At 41.1% G+C, this 19,678-nt stretch overlaps 1 protein-coding gene across 1 annotated transcript; it reads right to left on the reverse strand.

The window, feature by feature from the left end:
* Positions 1-1,538: 1,538 nt before the first annotated feature.
* Positions 1,539-17,993, reverse strand: rif1 (replication timing regulatory factor 1). The gene is made up of 36 exons (XM_030787575.1): positions 17,865-17,993; positions 17,422-17,500; positions 17,108-17,204; positions 16,885-17,015; positions 16,633-16,724; positions 16,220-16,409; positions 15,921-16,013; positions 15,633-15,771; positions 14,964-15,115; positions 14,593-14,722; positions 13,102-13,281; positions 12,692-12,802; positions 12,021-12,083; positions 11,833-11,933; positions 11,443-11,529; positions 11,156-11,229; positions 10,839-11,019; positions 10,627-10,734; positions 10,305-10,454; positions 10,080-10,179; positions 9,683-9,950; positions 9,150-9,195; positions 8,748-8,950; positions 8,562-8,655; positions 8,254-8,385; positions 8,024-8,166; positions 7,827-7,926; positions 7,709-7,726; positions 4,401-7,508; positions 3,752-3,874; positions 3,544-3,630; positions 3,120-3,235; positions 2,304-2,457; positions 2,085-2,205; positions 1,731-1,942; positions 1,539-1,562 (listed from the first exon to the last, which is right to left on the reverse strand). The coding sequence occupies exons 1-36, from the start codon at positions 17,975-17,977 to the stop codon at positions 1,539-1,541; spliced, it is 7,320 nt and encodes a 2,439-aa protein (XP_030643435.1). The 5' UTR covers positions 17,978-17,993.
* Between the last annotated feature and the right edge of the window lie 1,685 nt (positions 17,994-19,678).

The raw sequence follows: 19,678 nt of genomic DNA on the forward strand, positions 1-19,678 counted from the left end.
ATTCCAACCATCCCAATCTCCTTTTGGAGAAGGAGAACAACATCCACTGGGCAAACAGTCTCCAGCCAGTAGATCAAAGGCTTAGTTATTGTATATGTGTTGAGTGTTAGTTTAGACCTATGGCAGTACCTTGTTTGTCTTCATTATCCTATCTGTAATGTTGTGTAAGCCCCATCCCATGTGGATGTAACATAATAAACCGACAACCACACATAACTACTTATTTAAATGATGGACTACTGTAGAGTATTTATCTTTTTGCATACAAAACTCAAACGGAACCATTAAGTAAACCAAAGCCCATTATTTTTGTACATTACAAACTGTTTTAATTCAATATCAATTTTAATTGATATTTTTGGAAGGCTAAACTGACAGTCTCGGATTTTTCCACAAGAAGAGATGGGCTTATTTATGGTACACCTTTTCTGTAAAAGAAAAGGGAAACTTGAAAAGAGCGTCGGTGTTTTGTAAACACTGAATAAGGACAGTAACACAGAGGTTATGAAATGAAAATCCAGAAAAAAAAAAATATGATATTCAAACTTGAGGAAGCGTCAAGCATGCCTCAGATATGAAAAGTGTACTGAAGAGTTGTAACCAAAAAAAACCAAGCCTCTTCCCTCCTTTGCTGAAAGCTGGTCACTACTTGCATGTGTGTTTTGTTTCTTCCGATTCCCTAGGTCTGTGGATAGAGGAAGTCGTATACCTTGAATCAGTAGCTAATAAAGCACACCACGCTTCTGCAGTATTCCTTGTCTCATGTCATGACTTCAGGGCTTTGAACTGTTACTAGGAGCAGCGTCAACAACAATGGGTTCAAATCTTCTATCCAGTCCAGCACTGCTTATATGTTTCACTTTCATATCAAACTGCACCAAAAATATTTGTGGAGGATAATCTTTTAAAGAAAAACATTCAAAAGAAAAAGTAACACGAATATTACAAAGTATTTGTTAAAAATGTAACATTGTGTGCTGTTAACTACACAAAGTTAACGTTTGGTTTATTTCTTGATATAACAAAGCTCATTTGTTAAATGTATTTCAGCAAAGCTTTACCTTATATGGTCATCCTAACCTGCATTCCAAACTCACTACTGTGACTTATGGTCCACATAGCCATAGTCAGCCATCACATCTTTGATATTTCCTTCTATGGTGTCAATACACGTCAGTTAAAAACCAAAACAAAAAGGTTTATTCTTTAGGCAAACGCAATTAAGACATAAAAACAGAAACAGAGTCCCCCACATCACTGACATATTACAGGGAGAAATTCACCAAGACTGGACACTCTCAACTTTAAGACCTGTCAGGACATCTTTCAAACCAACCAAAAATGTCCCAGAATCTATTAACTCTCAACGCACAAATAAATAATCAAGTTACCATTTCCCATTCTCTCCTTTATTTAAACAGAGTAGTTAAGTATAAAATAATGCACATCAGATTTGGGCCTGCATTTATTTAAAAAAAATGTCCCATCAATTATCAGGCAAGGTTTTAGTTCCCAGCTGATTCTTCATATGACCATGTTCAAAGAAGCTGTACCTTAGCCACCTGGGAGACAGATTATGTCAGGGGTGTAAAATTTAAAATCCAAACTAAAAATGTGGATTAGGGTTAATCCACAGTAAAGTTCATATGAGACAGTGCAGTCCTATAGAAAGAAACACCTCTTGCCGAGGCTAAGGAAAGATTCCGGTGTTGTCACGGTAAACACTCTACTTGGTTGGTAAGGCGGGACTGAAGTTGAACCACAATGCTCTTCATCATACCGCTCAGACATTCATGCATCAGTGTCAGCTGGCCGGGTGAACAGCTCCCAAGTTCCTCAGGAGTGAATCGAGCTCCCAGTGCCTCAACATCTGACAGCAGTTCAGTGTTTCTGTGCATCTCTGTCCTCTGCTCTACAGCAGCTGGTGCATCTGAAGATAACTCTGTAAAACAAAATACATTTAAAAAAAAAAACAAAACAAAAAAATTGATAATATTAAAAGAAACTAAATATATTTTTCTTTAATCAATCAATGTTGATCTACCAACCCTAGCTACAGTTAAAATTAATTGTCTCGTCCTAACCTTGAGGCTCTTCTGAGATCTGCTCCTCTTCTTGATTCTGAGGTTCTTCTATTTCCTCAGGCTCAGCAGTCATTTTCTCCGTTTCATCGAAACTCTTAAGGTCATCCGAACGGCCTTTTTGCTTGAGGACCAAAGGAAAAGTGTTATTTATACTTACAAAAAAGACTGAGAGAGCTCAACACAAACAACTAAATGAATCAGAATTCAGTACAAACGTACCTGCTGTTCATGATAAATTTGAAGCGCTTTCTTCACATTAGCAAGTTTAGGTGAGCGAATAGGAAGCGATTTTATTTCGCTGGGCGTAAGGGCACTTAAGTCTCCCACTGTTTTTATATTTTTAGCTCGAACAAGCTGTCCAAAACCACGAGGCCTGAGCACAAAAATTGAAATACAAAAATTACATAAGAACTGAATTCAATAAGAACATCAAGTTGTTCAAGTGATGCTTGCAGCTGCTTTTAGAAACTGATGCTCGAGTTACTTGGCTGAATTTCATTCTTTCATACCAACACGTTGTTGGTGGCCACATGCTTCCTTCTAGTGATTGTATCAGATGGTCTAAACAAAGAACAGTTCTATTCAACAAGATCAATCCATGAATTTAAATCACTGATCCATTCAAGAAATGACTCGAAAATGTTCACGCAAGCGCAAACACGTACAAGCACAGTAAAAACTGTGAAATGGAAAACAATAACAAAAAAAAAAAAAAAACAACAACCAAAAAACAGAACTGACACATAATTGAAGCAGTTTCATTTTTACTTATGAAGGAACGCTGTGTCCCTCTCAGATTTTGAAAACTGGCACACTTTGTCTTGTTCCGCTTTGCCGTTTGTTAACGCTGCATTGACAGGGCACCGCAAGTAAAAACAGAACTCGCAGAACGAGATCAGACTACAGTGTAATGAATTCCTGAAACAAAGTGGTAGTATTCCCAAACATACGAAAGTGAGAAACTAACCAATACAATTCTACGTAGCGGTAACGTTCACTTATACCAAATCAGAACAATAGCCACTTTCAACCCACCAGATGTTTGAGGATATCTGTGGCAGGACAGCTTCAACTGGAGTGGAGCAGCATACCAGGGCTGGATACACACAGTCCTTAGGGATAGGCCGGGGCTCTTGGCTCATCTCTGAAATCTGTGGAAAGATTAAGCAGAAATATCTCTGAGTGAATAAAGTTCTCTTTTTAAACTCTGTATCACACTGGTACAATTTTCTAAATATTGGTGGAAAAATAAAACTTTTTTGTGTGTTTTGTGTATGTGTGTCATTTGCATGTGTCATTTGTTCCAGGCTTTCGAATATGCAACTAGTTATGTAACTGACACAAATATGCAAATCTGTCATCTTGCAGGTGTTGAGTAGTTCCTGAGAAATCCATGGTGGCTAACAATGCACATAAATTGTTAATAATCCACTGGCTAACAGGGTTAAGGAACACGTACCAAACATTTCTTTGAACTTTTGTATCCTGGGCTACGAAGGTTACGCGGACTGAAATTCAACAGGCCTTTGGTAGGCGTTGACACATACTGCAATAGAAAAGCATAGATATTTATCTTGAATGTGTCCTCTAAGGAAACTAGGATTTAAGTCTTTACATGAGAGATAAAATCATTATTACTCTACCATTACTCATATAATTAATGATACCTTAGGCTGGGCATTGATATTTTTGGATCTAGGAGAGCTGCTCCGAATTATGGGACTTCGACGATCAATATCATCTGCAATCTCCTGATGATAGATTGGGTTTGCAAAGGACACTCGTCTTGACTGCACAAGAAGAAAAAAAAAAAAAAAAAAGTGTATACAAAATGTTCATCATACAATTACAATTCATATAAACAACATGCCTTACATCTAACATACATATAACAATGAGCTGCTCTGACAAAATGTCATTAGTAAAGATTGCATTAAAATAATATTTTCTGTCAGATAATGCCCAACCCCACTGAAGGGCTAATACTGGCTACTAAAAGCAAATATCTTTGGTAGCTCTGGATGTCAAGACCAGACTGGTTGTGAATTGTATCATATTTGGCCAAGATTATTTTTTAGCCAGAAAAAAAAACAAAAAACAAACAAACAAAAAAAAACCAATAAGGAGATTGATCACAGCCAGTGTAAACATGCTGGTGGAATAAAACAGATGGAAGGCCTTTGACAGTGCCTTCAGTCAAATTAAGAGCAGGAATACAATCTTACTTGAGTCTTATGACTTTTGTAAACTCTTAATCCATTGTTTAACTGGAGAGAAGCTACAGTCTCTCCAATCTTTTGTTTTTCTTGACGCTACCTTGAGCAAAGGGGAAGGGGACTCCTCTTCAAATGAACGCTTCTGGCCTTTCTTTAGAATGCTGGTAGATGGCGAGGCCGACGGAGACCATACACCACGAGTTCTGCCGCTACTAGGACTCTGGACAACTTCTGGCTCTCCGCACACTCCATCTAAAGACTTCTTCTTAGGTGGAGAATCTAAACATGCGTCTTCTGAAGTAGCCTGTATAGGCACTGAGACCTCATCAGAAGGACCGGTAGCTGTGGCTGCGGCACCTACAGGAAGCTCATTGTCTATCTGAGTATCCTCACCTTCATCCCCATTTATGTTTACGGGCGCACTGTCTGTTTGAATACCCTCGAGAGATGGAGCATCTTCATTTGTACTGGGTACAACATCTTTCACCTCTGAAACCGCTGGTTCCTCGGTGTCCTTTGCTGACAAGTCCTCAACTTCCCTTGCCTGGTCAACAAGAGGAGATTGCAACTGCTCTTCACAAGTGAGGATATGCTGTTCTGATTTATGCTGGCCTGATGCCGTAACCTCTGCTGGGTCATTATCTTCGACGAATGAATGTTGAGGTGCCTCCTGTCTTGGAGAAATGTCCTGTTCCATTTCTTGGTGCTCTTCAAACGAATTCTCACTCTCTTGTTGGTTCTCTTTCTGTTCCATGTGTTCCACAATGTTTTGATTTAACACATCAGCTGATTCTACTTTGTCATGAGTTGGTTCCACTGGTGTTTCCTTCTCCAAATGCTGAGATGTCTTTACGATGCATTTCTCGTGTTCCTTTTCAGTAGACAAAGTCTCCAATGACTCGTTCTCGGGCAAGGGCGAAGAAGACAATGGAGTGCACAGTGCATTAGTAACTGGGGCAGGACTATCATCTGCAACTGAAAGCTCTTTTTCTTGTGACGAAGGATCAGATGTACAGTTGTCCAGTTCAGTCTCAGATGGCAGTTTCTTCTGTTCAAGTGAAATCCTGTCATCTTCTACATCCTGAGTGGTCTCTGAACCACTATAGTCCTTTTCCTGTGAGGAAACACTATTATGCTGACAGCCACACGGCTTAGAGCGCCTACGTCCACGACCCTTGTAAGCGTGTGGACATTTCTGCAACGTCTGATTCTTCAGTTTCACTTCATCAGATTCTGTGTGGACATCCTGAGGAACTGGCTTTGTGCTTTCAGCTTCACTCTTTTCTAAGACTGAAGCATTAGAAACTGCACTATCTGTTTTCTCATCCTTCTCTGATTCAGTTTCTCCCATAGACTGTGCTACATCCGATTCCTCAATTGCAGAGATTACTTTTTTGTCCCCAGCTTCCGGAGAGGAGACCTTAGCTTCAGCTTCATTAATAGCACAATCCCCCACAGAGACTTCTGGCTCTACCTTTTGAGAGGACTCTGTTACCTCCATAAGAACTTCAGAGGAAGCATCTTTGTTCGCCTTCCCACTTTCAGACACTTGTACATCTGACAGTGGAGCAGCTATAACTGCTAAAAGGGTTTTGGGTTTTCTGCCTCTCTTTGAAGGCTTCTGTCCATCTTTTCCAGAGTCAGAGGCATCCAACTGTGAGTTCCCAACGGTGGTCAGGAGGCCCTGAGAGGATCTCCGCGTTTGAGGGTACCTTCTCTGCTGTTGGGAGGAGTCTGTTTTATCCACATCGTCTGTCTGTGAGCAGTCAGAGTCAACGGAAATTGAACTTGAATTCTGACTTGACTTTATCCCTTCCTCAATCTTTCTCTTTTTACCAAGTCTATCTCTAGAGGAAGGTGTTGATTCTAATGGCTGAGATTCCGTTTGACTCAAAGGATCTTTTTTGTCTCCTTCACTGAGCTTATCTCTATCAGGGGTTTCTGTTGCCTCAGACCTCCTGGTCCTCCTTGGTCTGCCCTGTGACTGGCTGTTAGTTTCGGTATCTAGGTCAGATGTGGGTAAATGTCCATCCTTCTGTGTGCTTGCGGGAGATTTTGAAATCTGTGAATTACTTTGGGGAGCCACAGTCGTCTGGTTTTTATCTTTAGTAGAATCCTCCTGACTGTCACTCACTATTTTGCTCCTCCTTCCAGGTCGACCATGTGACTGGCTATCTGTTTGAGAGGATGCTGACTCTGTTTGAGAATTAGACTGGCTATGTTTGCTCTCTCTTGAAGGGTACCTCTTCTGCGGCTGATCATTTTCATTTTTATCAGCCCCCACAGACAGTTTATTTCTCCGAGTAGACCGTCCTTGTAGCATGGTATCTGTTTGGGCAGGAGTTGTTTTCTGTGATTCGGCTAAGCTTACATCAGGAGACTTCAGGCCTACTCCTAGCGATTTAAACTTGGCCTCCTGTTGTTCAGGGTCTTCTCCTGGATACAGGGGTCTACTTCTGCGGCGCCCAGACCTCCTCAATTCACCCTGGCTTGAGGCCTCAGAATTGACGAGTGCCTCTGAATTCTCCTCCACAGGAGATGCCCCTGATTCAGTCACCTGAACCTCATCATCTTCTGTAGGGGAGATCACAGAATTCGAAGCTCCACCCAGGACCTGGGTCTGGGTATCTGGAATGATGTCATCCTCATCTTCAAGGCCTTCCCCTGAAGGTTTATTTGCCTTCAGTTCAGTCACACACTCAGCCTCTTCCCTTTGGCTCTTATCAGATGACTCCTGAGTAATGTCATTTTTGGCAGTATCTTGGGGAAGTCCACTCACAACCTCAGTCTGTGAGCCAGTGGGGTCATGTGGGGAGGGTGATGAGGAATTTGGAGGCTCTTGGCTACCTGAACTCTTTGTGAGTGGGCCAGTAAATTTGGTAACACTGGCAGGACTGGCTGGCTTCCCCTCGGTGTACTTCTCCAGTGTGATAAAGGACTGTCGTCGGCTGTTGGGCTTCTGAGGTGTCCCAGAGATAACGTCAGATGAGCCAGAGACATTCGGACTATTTTCATCTCTGGGCTGTAGGTCAGAATCGTCCTGTTCAGTGATATTCTCTACTGAGACATCAGCTGGCAAAGGCAATTGCTCAGTGCGTTCATTTTCTCTCTCTGTTGCCTCTATTATCATTCTGTCCACAGGGATACTGCAATCCTGAACTTGTATGACATCAACGGACTTCTTTGTGTCCGGGATTGTCTTCGTATCCTAGGGGGAGGCGGGAGTGTTAAAATTATTTTTGAAAACTCAACTTTCAAGAATTCAAACTGTCACGTTACTACATGGCAGGGAAAAAAAAAACATACTGGAGTAGTTTTCTATCTTACTGTAAGATAAAATGCTAAAACGACTGAAGAGAACAGAAAAAGGAAAAAATGTTCTTACCCTTGTATCAATACCATTTTCACTGCCCTTAGCTTGGTCAGCTGCTGGCAATTCCCTAAACAGAAACAAGACACATTATGTAAATACTGGATTACAAAGGTTCAAACAGATGTGTGTGTAATGGAACAAATGGCAGTGGACCAATACATACATAGATTCCTCCTGGCTCTGGGTGTACTGAGTGAAGACTGTGGTATCCAGAGAGGCATCGAGGTTGTTGTACATAGCAGGAATATCAACTCTAGAGGAAAAACAGAAAAGAGAGACACACAAAGTAATCAGTACAGCATAAAAGTGGGAGGAAATGATGCATTAGTTTGGTTTTACTATAATCTTACCTTTTGGTCCTCTTGACCTCTTTCTGATGCTCAGTTAAGACTCTCTCCTTTGTTTCGGGTGGAATGAACACAAAATCTGTACATGATTCTTCCTCAAGTACCTCCTTTCGAGGGGGCTTGGGAGATCCAAAATCCAATTTTACCTGAGGTAAATAACAAATGTTACCAAAACTGATCAGACACTGTAGAGATCTAGAGCTGGGGGGGGGCATTGTAACTGCAGTACTTACAGACACAGGCTTCGAGGGTGTTCCAGAGTTCTTGTCCTTAAGCTCAACAGCCCTGGCTAGCAGGGAATCTCTCTTCCCTACTGAGGCCACCGTGACCCCACTGACGTTTGTCTCAAGCTGTGAGCTATCATTCTAACAGAGCAAAAGAACAGACACCAACAACATATCTCAAAAACAATGAAGGCCAATGCAAACAAGAGCCATATACCTGCTAAGACTTCATTTGAATACAGTAAATCAAATGTGAAGCAAAGCCTCATACTGACAGATCACAAAAAGTTTTTGAAATAATGTTAGAGAACACATACTGAGTATGGTCCACTGTGGTCATCCGGTGCTTGAATGGCCTGAAAGCCTGGTAAAATGATCGGGGTCTTTTGTTTGACCTGACTTAAAATAGGTCTGCAGATAAGAATAAGATTTTATGGATTTAGTCCTGGGCAAACATTAAGAGCTTCAGATCATCTGCAAACAAGAAACAGTCTTAAACATACTTGAGCTTTTCCGGGTAAGTAAGGACAAGCGTGTTTCCAAAGGTGGCATTCCAGAACTGAGTGACAAGCGTTCGGACTTGTTTGCTTCCATGGGGGAAAAGCACACACAGCAAGGGTGACAGCAGAGCCAGAAGCTCATCATCGTATTGTAGCGCAGCGCGCGTCTGAAGGCAGCTGAACAACTCCCCAAGGAATTTCTCCAACTATACAGTGTCAAGGGCAGGAAAAAAAAATACAAAAAACAATTTGATACCTAAGCAAAACCAGAACCCACATCTGCAACAATCCATACTAAATTCTTTAAAAATGTGAACAGGGACCAGTAAAATGAAAGATATTAATATCATTAGAAGACAATGTTTCAATTCAGAACTGAGATTTAAATACAAAAAAGCGTCTTACCTTGGGCCCCAGTGCAGACAGTGACTTTGACTGTTCATTTTCCAGGCTAAATAATTGAACATGAAAAATGCAAAAATAAGCATTGTCACTCAATTCACTGCTGTTTAATGCTAGAATTAAAAAGCAAACAACTCATGGTGTGGTTGATATTACATCTAAAACATTAAACGCCCATGACCATCACGTTCTTCTAATTCTTGTAACTTAAGTAAAAGCACAGTTTTACCCATAATGTGTGTACATTCTGATGTACACTCAATTCTTTGTGTTGTTAATCGACAAATAACTTACATGACACCAAATGTAGTGTTCTTATTCCAAGACAAATGAAAGTTTCATAGTTCATGTAGCAGTGCAAAACTCAAAAAGCATCCTCAAAAAAAAAAAAAAAAAACAAAAAAAAAAAACTGTTTAAACTGGTAAAACTGCAGTGGATGTGTGGACTAGTAGTAATGCCTGTGGGTATCGTCTGGCCTGAACACTAACCTCTGCAGTTCTGCTGTCTAAAGCACACATAATTAAATGAGCCTCACCTCCCAACTTGTCCATAGAGAAGTGCGAGGGGTTGAATGAGGGAGGACAGGGCCTCTTGAATGACAGTGGGCAGTGCAAGGTTAATGAAAAGAGTCGACAAGATAGAGATAAATCCTCCAATAACAGCACCAGCCACTGCTGCAGGCGTCTGCTGAAGCTCCAAGCCAAGAAAGGCTTCAAGTGATTGCACGAGGAGTGCGTTAAAAGTTGTGAGGTTCCCCAGGGCTTTATTCCTTTTGCGGGTCCACCCCAGTGGCGTACGTGGCGCTGAGGAGTAAAGGATGCATCAGTGTGAATTAAATCACTAAGTTTGTGTAGAAACTGCTTTTCAACCTGTCCTATGACAATCTCACTGTATATGTAAAAGGAAATTACAAAAATACTTTAAAGCCTTACATTTCATCTTCTGCTGAAACTGAGAGGTGTAAGGAGAGAAGTCCACACTCTCAATGATAATCTGAAGGACACTTATAACAGCCTCAAGGGTCGACAAATTCTGTAGTGGAAAAAAAAGAGGCACAGAAGAGACAGAAGTTAAATCAACAAGGACATAACAAAGGCGAATAGACCATGAGCAATGATCTTTGACGGCTCCTCCGTTCAATAATTCTCTCAACTCACCTTCAGGGCTTTGCTGTCCAGAATGGCAGACATCTTACCACACAGCTCCTCACAACAGATATTCTCTTCGGCCGTGGCCACCAGAGCAGAGCAGCGAGCAAACGTCTTATAGAGCTTAGACCACGTACTGAGCATGGACTTCTGGGTCATCTTTGAAGGAAACAAAGTTGACACTGCTGAATGCAAGCTACTCATTAGGCCGTATAAAAAAAAAAAAAAAAAAAAAAGTGCAGTTGATAGAAGTCACGAAAGATCATGCAACTAATGAGGGTGACTTTGCTCTACTCTTTTCTGTTGGACTGAAAAGTATCTAAACATTTACCTGGGGGAGACCTGTGCCATGAAGAAGGTGTGTGATGGGAAACATCAAGGCACTGTGGATGGCGCTGAAGTTGTGCTCCAAGGCATCTCCTTGGTTAACCTCATTTGTCTGCGGCAAAGTCATCATGGTATCATTTGTCCGTCCAGTAATTTTTTTTTTTTTTGTCTGATCTTTAACGGATATTGTCCATATCTATTTAAAACCTACAGTACCTGAGTAATTATGTCAGTAAGAGGGTTCACCACCACACTCCACATCCTCCATAAATGTTCTTTGTTCTCCACAGACCCCACACTGTGCCCAATGGCTCCCAAAACTGCTTCCCCAAAGGCCAAGGGAGAAGTGGGCCCAGACAGACCAGAGCTTACCAAAGTCTCCAAGCACAGGAAGAACCTACCAGTGGGTAATGGACAACAAACACTTGTAATGGACGATAAACCATACGACTGAGCATGTGGTTCTTACAGCAGAATGGCACAAAGAACAGCGTTACCACAGAAAACCACAACGCTTGGCTCACAGAACCTACCTCTCATCCACCACAAATGACGAGAGCATGCTGCTATTGTAAAAGAGCAGAATTAAGAAGAGTGCTGGTGTTCCCTACAGTAAGAGAGAAAGAAACAAATAAGTAAACACCATCCAAAGAACATGACTTTCCATTAATAGAAATAATAAGCACGGTTGTTAAGTGAGGTGATTATTAATCCATCAGGGTGATTTTTTTTTTTTTTTGTGATCACTGTGCTTGTTTATCCGTTGATACAAAACTCATGCAAGCAAATATCATTTCTAGCTTTAAGAAGGTATACTAACATTCAGTACGTCCATGTTGGCCACTTGATAAGCTGCAGATCCAAGCACTTTCTGAGGGATTCCCTTTACGGTGATTTCCAGTAGAGCCTGCAGCAAAAGCAGTTTATGAATGGAAAACAGTCTTGGTGTGCAATGTCACAGCTTACCACAAAGAATTTGAGATAATTCTGTCAAACTTAAACATAAATACCCGATAACATGGTCACGTTGATCAGAAAAATATCCCAAAATAATTTTGCTACGTTAGTGATCATGAATTTAAGTTGACCCCCTAGCCTATCAATGCCTTTCCAGATGGGGAACTTACAAGCATCCCAGCTGTACTGTCTATATGGATGCATGAACAACACAGTTATTCCTAAGGCCAAACTGATGAAACTATTATCTTACCAGGGCTTGTGGAGCAGGCATTGCCTCTGAACATACGATAGACTGTAGAGCTTGCAGCAGAAGGGTGAGCACCTCAGAACCCTGCCTCTCCTTCTTATTGCCTGTTAGTGGAGGACAATTAGACAGACAGTCAGGGATCAGTCTATCACTGCAGCACAATACTGTTATATTTGGTTTGTGGGACTCACCAGCCTCTATTGATGTGCTGACGAAACCAACCAAGCTCTTCCAAATGAGGAAAAGTAGGGCATCTACATAATGAGCAGAACAGAAAGGGTTTGAGCCATAAAAAAGGTCAGCCAAATTTTGTCAGCTCTCTACAGTCAATTTCCTACACATCACTCACACCTCCACAGTCAACTGGAGTTAAGACCTTCAACTGACTTTTACTGGGGTTACCAGAACCGAGTAAAGCAACTGCCTAAAGCAGTGTGTTATGAGGAGTGTACTCAAAAACTGTAGGGAAAAAAAAAAAAAAACAAGACCATAGCTGGTGGTAAATTCAAGCCATATGGAGGCAGCCAAGTTCACAGAGAATACCTTATTCTGACTCTCTAAACAACTTGGAAGAGCTCTGCAACTGTTTTCTGGCATCCACTGGATGCTGTGCAAAAGCTCTATTGTGAACCAAGTACCTCACACAAAGCGATTTCAAAGTGATGTGTTGCACAAAATCTCACAGGGATTGGAGACAACAATGAGTATATTCAACTTCACAAAACAAAGGGAAGTTCAAATACTAGATCCAAACGATAGTTTACAATAGCATTAGTAATAGACCACAGAATAACAGAGACTTAACAGATTACTCTGACATTAAAACTGAAAGCTAATGAGGCTCTCCGAGTTTAGCGGATACCTGGGGCGTCTTTCCCAATGGCGATGAAGCCATCCCTGACAGCAGAGATGAGGACTGAGGAGTACTTGCCGAAGGCAGACGGAGTGCTCAGGAGGGGGTGCACTAGAGGTTCTGAGGGTACATGGGAGACAAGTTCAAAAGCATGCCCAAAGTACATACTTCTTCTGTAACTGAACTCCCTGGTCACTAAACACAGATCGTTCTTAAAAAAAAAATAGCTTCTTCCTCAGTAGATTAAAAGGAAACTGATTAAAGTAAAATCATACTGAAGGTCCAGTTTAAAAAAGAAACATATACACTTGTATTTTTTCAAAAGGTTACGTGACACAAATACATACAAAATACAACAAGAACAACACAAAGAGCTATGTGAAAACATAAAATGACAGTACGATTGTTGCAGCTCTCACCTAGGCTTAGTTGTAACTTGTTCTTGGCAACAGCTGAGGTAACCTCTGGCCCCAGAAAGTAGTGAAGCAGCATCTCCAGGCCAAGGATCTGGATAGAAGGGTAGGCCTGTGAACCAGCATGTACGCTGCTGTTTAGATTTATGCGCGGCGTGCAGGCTGAAGTGTTGCCAGGAGAGACACCTTTAAAAATAAACAAAAACAGCTGAGTTGTGCATCTGTTTTCTCTTTCCGAAGACTGATTTTGCTCTTAACAGGGGGTGTACCATTTGGCCAAAAATCCTATCACAACTTGTTTAACACATTTTGATTACTGCAAAATGATGAACAGTAAAAGCACATACAGCCATGAAATCATAATGAAAAAGTACATTTTTAAATATTTATGCCAACTCAATAACACTGTAAATAGCTTGATTACTAAATAACAAAAAAGCTCAAACTGTTTATGACCAAAAAAGGAATTGTGGGAAAATGCTGCAAAACAGTGAACACAGCGGAGGCAAAGACCTCCACAACACAAAATGATTTTCCTTCACCAAGTCCATTATTTTCCCATACTGGTACACCTTGGAGGCCACTTTCCAAAGATTAAAAATGGAGGGTTTGTATATATTTCTGCATTCGTAACAAAGTATTAAGATGGTGGGGCCTAGCAGAATTTTCTCTGTGGTATTAACATCAGCAGAGACACATGTTTACTCACAAGCACTTGCTCACAGACTAACATGCACATACAACACGTACGCATCCCCATATGCTCATATCCATATATCTACACATCCTCCCATCCACAGAACCAAACAGTAACTCACACAAATGGACATAAACTGGCGGGTTAAGCAGAGTACACTTGCTCCAGTTTCGAGTGTGCGTCTGAGGTGCTCGTTATCTGTGGCAGACAAGGTCAAAGGCCTTGTGGAGCATGGGTGTATCTTTGGTCAGTAACATCAAGACTCAGTCGCACTAACATCTTCTGTGCAAGGAGCGGCTTTTTTCCTCTCCTCCATTTGTACCATCAGTGAGCCCCAATAAAGCAGACTGCTACCAGAAACCATCTGTGTGCCTTTTTATTATTTTAACCAACAAACGCAAATGCCCAACAAGATACAAATCAACCAAAACCAAAACAACAAAGAAAACACTGCCACTACAATCTTTGTGAGAAGAATTTTACGCCTCGATACGGGGAAATGAGGTTTCATTTCTTGACAGTCTTTAAGCTTGTTGCAGCATTTCCTTTCCTGTGAATGCCAGACATGGCCAGTATGTTTTCAGTAGGGTACCTTTACTGAAAATCAAAAGTTCCAAGCTAAGATTTCCCAAAGTAAACTGAAACTGATTGGTAGGATGGAAATCCATGTAAACATTCTTGTTTGTTTGTTTTTGTAAATTTTGCCTGCATTACAAAATGCAGAGGATTTTGGAGTTTCTTGGAAAAGAAAAACGAAACACTTTCAAACGAAAAGGCTTCAAAAAACACCAACGGAAAGCAGTGCACAGTACCCGATTTAGGTGTAGCTGCTCCAGTTACACTGTTCTGGGCTGTGGCTCTGGCAGGGGTAGACGGGGACGGCACCGCAGAGTCAGAGGAAATTGTGCTGTGAAGCAGGGGTACACCAACCTTCACTCAGTCCAAAAAAAACCAAAAACAAAACAACAAAAATCAAAAGAGTGAGTGCAAACATTACAAATATTTCCTTCTTTCTTTTTAGTAGTTTCTAAACAAAAACTCCAAATCTCCAATTGTTTTCATGAAGTGAAAAAGATAAGCATGAACGCTGATAAACCGTGTGGGGGGGGGAAAGCCCTTCAGAATCGAGAGAACTTCAAACCTTGTTTTGAACATACAGAGTGGGGCTAACCTGCTCAAAGTTGGCTGCCAGGTTGGGACCGAGCTTGACGACCAGGTACCACCACACCTCCAGCTTGGTAAGCATCAGAGCCTCCGTCCTCACATGAATGGAGCTGAGAGGCTGCATGAGCAGTTTCAGACGCTTCGTGCTACAGAGGATGTCTGATGGAGAGGAAAACATCAGATTAAAAAAAAAAAAAAAAAAAAAAAAAAAAACCAAAAATCAATCAGCCATAATATTTCAGTTTCTACAAAGAGGGATCCAACCCTGAGAAAAAGACAGACTGTAGATTCAACTCTTACACAACCTTTAGTATGTACCACATAAATCAGCAGTGTCATAGCAGGAGTGGTTCAAAGAGAAAACACTGTGTATTTGAGATGTAGTCTTTAAGCACTTGCACTGGGCTGTATTTCCAGCACTAGCTGCATTCATTTCAGGTCAACACTATGGGTTGTTCAGTCTCAGATCACACACAATGACATCCACAAGCTCAGACAGTTCTCAATTCATTTGTGTCACCTATGAATTTGCGTGTAATAACATATAATGACAAAGTGTCATTGTTAAGCCACATCATACTGTAAAAGGCAAACACAGCGCAGTAAGGGTGGGTCTAAAACTTACAGATAGCTCAGTCACCAAAAAATGGAACATCAACGTATTCACACTGCTTACCTGGATTGAGGGCGAAATTGTCGATGAGGCTCTTCCAGGCAATGAAGGCAATCTTCTTTACACTAGGAGAGGAGCTCCTGAAGCCCAACTCCTCTAGATAGAGCAGTGAGTTTATGAAGGAACCTCCTCTGTGGAGGAGCTGCACAGAAACAAAGTTGGCACATATTTACAACTCATTCGTTGAGACGCCACCTTATTACCTCTTTATCTTTAATATCACAATGCAAACCACTTCAGAGAGCAGACAGAAACAGAGCGTACAACACATGTAACCATTTTCAGGCTTACCTTCCCTAGGAGTTTGACAAACAAGGGCCAGAGCTTTAGAACATTGGTCTCATTCTTGGAGGAGAACAGCTTCTGAAGTTCAGGAATGATTTTCTACAACAAAATCAGACGTGTCAAAGACAGACAGTCCAAAAGGAAACGTTCAAAGCAGTGTCTGGCCATATGTGTCTTCATTAATATCAACGATGGTCAAATGAGAATGTGCTAACAATACTGTAATCGTGATGACCTATTTTCATTTGCTTTAGCCAGACATGTTCGTTCACCAAGACTTGTTACAAGCCAGACTAAGTACTCACAGTTGACATAATGGGCTCGATGATGGCAGCAATTTCCTGCTGCTTCTCCAAAAGGAGAGGCATGCCTATCTCCAGAGCAGCTGCTGCACGTAGGCGAACCTTTGAGGCTGAGTGGACCACGAGAGGAATGACTAGCTTAGCCCAGGAAACCGCTCCCTCACCCATCTGAGCAGGTGCCTGTTCCAGCAACCTGCAAAATTTACATCCAAAACCGATCAAACTATGTAACAATGTGCCAAAAATGATTTCTGCTGAATTATTCCCATTAAACAGCTATTGAAAACACTGAAAACTAGCAAATTGTGAGATTTCTCGGTTATGTCTTTTCTATAACAGAAATTGCCTTGTCATTATGGCAAACTAGTTTGTTAATCCACAAGAAGGCTATTTTTAAATGGAGAAATCAAACTAGCCTGATAACAGCATTCAAAGCCTCATGCTCCATAACTATAGACTGGACGTCTCTGGTCCGGACAGCTTCAAGAGTCTTGAGGATCTCGGGTGTCTACAGGGTGAAAATACAAGTTTATCCCACGGGCAACACAATTTCTAAAATTCTCAAAAAAAATCAACTTGCTTTTCAGCTCTATACAGACATTACTACAAGGTAAAATACAATTAGAATGAACAGCTTTGAAGGTGACATAAAAACTCAGATTACTTACTTTTTTGGCCACCACTTCTGAAGGGAAGTTCTGTTTTGAGATGACCCATAGTGCTCGTGTACATATATTCTTGTCTGAGGATTTCACCACCAAAGAAGCGAGGGCTGACAAAATTTCCTCTGAAAATTTTTCTGAAAAGAAAAGATACAGTGAGAACCCTGAATCTCTGCCTTTGAATGATCAAACTGAAATGACACTTCCACCTATGAGCCCAAATGTATACCTGGGATCCCTGCGACAATGTGCGTGTTGAACATGCAAAACCCAAGGGCCTGTAGAGCAGCCAGGCTCAGCTCCACATTCTCACTGGAGATGTGGGTCTACCAGTGAAACATAATAGATTTACACCTGGATTAGTAATAATCCACATTAGGTAAGAAAAAAAAGGCACACTAACTTAAAAACAGTTTAAATACTAATTCCACAGATATTAAGAGATGAAAAAGTTAGGAGATGGACATACTGTCAGTTATCATGAGCGAAGCAATCAATGCGTAAAAAGTGCACTGATAATAAGCATTATGCCATTCCTCTTACCTGGAGAGTTTCACCCAGACGTGAAAAGTGCTTTACTATTACAGGAAGAAACTGTCGCCCATCTTCTCCGCTGAGTCGACTTAAAAACAAACAAACAAAAAAAAAAAACAAAAAGCAAAAACAAACAAAGATTAGAGAAAAAGTAGACTGAATGTGAACACAGCACTTACTTGCTTGCACCAAGATGTAAAGAGAGAGCTGCATTCAGTTATTTAGCTATACAGATGACAAAATACAGACCATGGCAGAAAGGGAATTTGAAATATCGTGTAGACACAACTTCATGTATCAGACGTTCCATTTTCTGTCGTGTTACTCACCCTTCCCACTCCTTCTCTATCATTAACTTGTCCTTTCAATGTAATAATTTTAATTACTGATCATATAAAAATGCCACGGTGCATTGCCCTGACTTAACACGTGCACTGCTGACGACCACATACTTGGCTATGGTGAGGTAGGCATCTGTCTGTTCTGACTGTCCAGCTTTCTCATCCTCCAGGCATTCCAGGAGAGGAAGGAGGCTTGAGGTGGAGAGAGGCACTGTCGCCATCATCCTCACGACCTGCTGTGCATTCGGCAAACACACGGAGAGGTCACTGCATGGAGGTCTGTCTGTTCAAAAAAAAAAGAAAAGAAAAAAAAAAGTCAACATCGCAGATAAGAGCAAATGTGAACTCTGCCATCTCCGTTTTACTGTAGGTGAGGAACTGTACATGTTTGTTGCTTATTACATTTAAGCACACTACACCTGACAGAGTCAAGAGCATCACTGTTTAGACTGCATTCATATGATGCAGATCCTGACTTGAATTCAACCTGGTATATTTAAGATCACTGCACAAGATAAAAGCACTGTGAGAATGACTAAATTAGTGACAGATGAGCCTGAGAAAAACAACAAGTGTACGTATCAAGACTGCTGGTCAGGATTTGTGGTCATTACTCTGTTGTTTAGATTGCTAACCATTTGATGAACAGAGACTGCATAATGTGAACGCGTAATGAACCATGAGAGTGCATCAAACGACGCTGTTAGCTACAATGCAGAAATTGAGCGTTCTCAATCATGGTCCTACGTAAGCCACTACATGAAATGCCGAAGGAAATGCGAGGGCAGACTACTTCAGAATAAGGCTTTGGGACTGATAAACATACGGATTCTGCCACAGAAACTATGGCAGTCGTCTTATTACCTCAAGTCTTGTACCCAGACAGGACCTTTTGCCAGCCTTCACAAATCTGGCTCTAGTTAGCAAGTTCGATAGCTAACTAGCTGTACTGAGAACTGACTTACCAGGTTGTGCTTGCATTCACAGTTCATTAGTTTCCCCATAAATAAATCGGGTATGTATTTCCAATCCAATGGATGTTTTGCTGCGCCAACATCCCTAAACGCGTGTAAACAATGCAGCTACTTTGGCGAAATACCTCTTTTCACTTTGCTGCATGCTTACACAGCAAACATTAAGTTAAAAATAACACGTCATCGAGCTACATCGCCAATTTTTCAAACGTTGCAACATAAGCTCCAAAATATGCAGAAGGAACTGTAAATAACAGGGTTTTCAAACAGTTAGCTACCAAGCCAGCTATCATCTGGGTGCTCCTAAGCATGATGGTTAGCTAGCCTCCTCCCATGAGTGCCTAAGTTAACATGCGCAGCAAAAATTTAATGCTTCCTCACCTCAGTGTTGTTGTCGAAATACAGTGATACGTAAAGAGACCATGAATTTCGAACTTCACAGGACTCTTCAAATTGATCGTGGCATACAGTTTATTTATAGGACGCATCAACTTTTTTTAGATTCCCTCTGCGTATCTCTGCCCCGCGAAAACGCTGGCGCCAAACAACGTACGCCGTTGACGTCACTTTTAATGCTACGTAACCACCACCCACTTATGCATAATAAAATTTGTAGTTCATCAAGAATAGGATACGGAAAGTGATTAAAACGTTTTAAGATAAATATAGTATAAAATTCGAACTTGCCCTTGTTTATTAAATTTATTAATTTAACATTTTTACCTTTAAACAAACTTAAATCGTCAGGGTTACACGAAACAATGTCTCTAAATACATAGCTAAAAATGACAAAATACATTGAAATGAAATGGGGTCAGAGTCCAAACAGAGGAATACGGGACATTAAACTGGTAAACAATAACATTTTAAATGTCTTGTTTCACTTTTTAAAGCAAATTAGCTTTCAGTCATTGAATTTCAACTGACAGCAAAGAGCACAAACACAGGGTA

This window comes from Chanos chanos, chromosome 10, assembly GCF_902362185.1.
Source record: "Chanos chanos chromosome 10, fChaCha1.1, whole genome shotgun sequence".
Classification (NCBI taxonomy): Eukaryota; Metazoa; Chordata; class Actinopteri; order Gonorynchiformes; family Chanidae; genus Chanos; species Chanos chanos.